We start from the raw sequence: 2,845 nt of genomic DNA on the forward strand, positions 1-2,845 counted from the left end.
ATGGATTTAGTTATATATTTAGTCATATATTTTGTTATATATTTAGTCAAATATTTTGTTATATATTTAGCCATATATTTAGTTAGTTAAGTGGTTAATGATGGATGGATGGTTGTGTTTATATATATTTTTTTTTATATATTTTTTATATTTCTCATCGATTTTCTCACCGTAAAATCGATCTAAATATATCTATATAAATATATATTTTTAAATATATATATATACACATATGTTTCCATATAAAACATTTAATATGCAACATAACCAATAACAAAGCTGTCTGTGGCGGTACGTGGCCACAAGATGGTGCTGTTCACCCTTACATGTTTTACTCACCTGGTATCCCATCGGTGACCAGAGGGGGGAGGAGGAGGAGAAGATCGGTTCTGTCCGTCCAGTAGACGGTCCATCTCCATGTTGTCGTCGCTGGGGTGGACCATGCGGGTTGTATGACGTCACGCTCCAGTCCTAGGCCACACCCCCCCTACTGGTTTAAATGATCGACTTTTGGACCATCGTTTTGTTTTTGTTTTTCATTCAAATCTCTTTAAACTTTTAGTACTGAATAAGTCATCGTCCAATCACCGTCCAGCACCTCCGACGCCCCACCTCGGAGCATCCAAACGTGACGTCACAGCTGACGTTTTTTTCCCCCCACGTTGGGTCCCAGCGGCGGAGCTTCTCCTCTGGAACTTTTCAGATGCGGACGCAGAGACTCGGAGTCGGACTTCCATCATGGAGACGTGCGGCTCCCGCGGCCCGCAGTGAGTGAGTGACTGACGGCGGCTGGTAGGTTCTGGACCGACTCCATGACCGACTCCTGGATCCGGTTTGACATCGGGATTAAATTATCGCGTTAAAAGTCACGGTACTTTTTTTTTTTCCCCCCCAGAGAAATGGAGTTGAGTTTCCAGTTGTATCTTCTGTCAGTGTTGGTCTGTTGTCTGAAGGTGAGAGAGAGAGAAAAAAACAACAACGAACTTTAACTTGACGTCGTATGACGTAGCCTTGACTTACGCTGTTCGTTCTGTCCCCAGGTCTGCGCTCAAGTGGCGGAACCCACGAAGCACCCAGGTACGGAGTTTAGTTCTGGGTTTTCAAAACACGTACCAAAACGGACTGGGCACAGTGACGTGGTCCACGTCCCGAGTAAAAAAAAATGTTCTGAGGACGAGTTTAAAAATATATTTGTCAAATATAAATATGTGTATTTTTCATCTCCTGCTGGACCCCGGGGGGGATCGAACCCTGGTCCTTTTGTTTGAACGCGTTCCTCTGCGAGTGAGGTTGGAAAAAAAAAAAAAAAAAGTCAAACTGCAGCGAAGCTCGCGGAGACGCCGACTAAATATATGCTATATATTGAGTCATATATTTAGTCTTGTATTTAGTCATATATTTAGTTAGTTAAGCGGTCGATGATGGATGGATGGATGGATTTAGTCGTATATTTAGTCTTATATTTAGTCATATATTTAGCTAGTTAAGTGGTCGATGATGGATTTACTAATATATTTAGTCATATATTTAGTCTTATATTTAGTTATATATTTAGTCATATATTTAGATAGTTAAGCGGTCGATGATGGATGGATTTAGTTATATGTTTAGTCATATATTTAGATATATATTTTGTTATATATTTAGTCAAATATTTAGTTATATATTTAGTCATACATTTAGTTAGTTGAGCGGTCGATGATGGATGGATTTAGTTATATATTTAGTTATATATTTAGTCATATATTTTGTTATATATTTAGTCATATATTTAGCTGGTTCAGCGGTCGATGATGGATGGATGGATTTAGTTGTATATTTAGTCATATATTTAGCTAGTTCAGCGGTCGATGATGGATGGATGGATCTACTTATATATTTAGTCATATATTTAGTCATGTATTTAGTCTTATATTTAGTCATATATTTAGTAATATACTTAGTCATATATTTAGTCTTATATTTCGTCATGTATTTAGTCTTATATTTAGTTATATATTTAGTCATATATTTTGTTACATATTTAGTCATATATATTTAGTCATATATTCAGTGATATATTTAGTCATAAAGCCGTATACTATACACTGTGCTGATTAGGTTTTTATTTAAAAAAAAAATATCTTTCATATATTTCCCAGTAATGTGTACCGTGTTTCTGTGGGCGTCCTCACTGTCGTTCCTGATGTACAATAGAAAACTCTATTGTTTCTCAAACTTGGGGTCGCGGTCCTGAGTGAAGAACGCTCTCCTCTCTCCTCTGTCCTCTGTCTCCAGGCCTGCAGGTTTTGGCCAAAGCCTCTCATTACTGGCCCCTGGAGGTTGTGAAAGGAATCCGTGAGCTGTGGGACAAGAAGGGAAACAGACCAGGTTATGTTAACGGAAGTAAAATAAGTATGTGCCACACGTACACGTACTGCAGTACTGCAGTACTCTGGAATGAACGTCTGTCGTTTCCCCCTCTGTCTTCGTCGTCTTCCTTCTCGACCCGGGGGTTGACCTCTCGTGACCTCTGAGCTGTTGTCAAATATATGTGTCCGGATTAGAAGACGTTTGAGGAGGAAACTTCACGTAAAACTGCAGTACTTTATGTAGTATCTAGGGGATGTAGTAATACATATAATACTTGTTGTTTTTTCATGATTCGATTTTATCGCAATGTTTTTTTTTTGGACCGAGTACAGTGGTACTTTATTAGTACTACAGTACTGTATACTGGTCAAGAGTTCCTTTCTTTAAAAGGAACACAACATTTTTTAGGAGAATACCGCCACCTAGTGTACTGGAGGTTGTAGTGTCAGGGTTTGACCACACCTTGATGACAGAGTCGTGTTTTTTTTTTTTT

General features: G+C 38.5%; 1 protein-coding gene across 1 annotated transcript in view; it reads left to right on the forward strand.

Annotated features, from left to right (window-relative positions):
• The first annotated feature begins 522 nt into the window (after positions 1 to 522).
• Positions 523 to 2,845, forward strand: part of adgrd1 (adhesion G protein-coupled receptor D1) — a 28,482-nt gene continuing 26,159 nt past the window's right edge. Inside the window, exons 1-4 of the mRNA XM_025053817.1 lie at positions 523 to 792; positions 896 to 953; positions 1,041 to 1,077; positions 2,278 to 2,394. Coding sequence (XP_024909585.1) covers positions 900 to 953; positions 1,041 to 1,077; positions 2,278 to 2,394 — 208 coding nt within the window. The 5' untranslated portion in view covers positions 523 to 792; positions 896 to 899. The remainder of the gene's footprint in view (positions 793 to 895; positions 954 to 1,040; positions 1,078 to 2,277; positions 2,395 to 2,845) is intronic.

Source organism: Cynoglossus semilaevis, unplaced genomic scaffold (assembly GCF_000523025.1).
Source record: "Cynoglossus semilaevis isolate Cse_v1.0 unplaced genomic scaffold, Cse_v1.0 scaffold282, whole genome shotgun sequence".
Taxonomy (NCBI): domain Eukaryota; kingdom Metazoa; phylum Chordata; class Actinopteri; order Pleuronectiformes; family Cynoglossidae; genus Cynoglossus; species Cynoglossus semilaevis.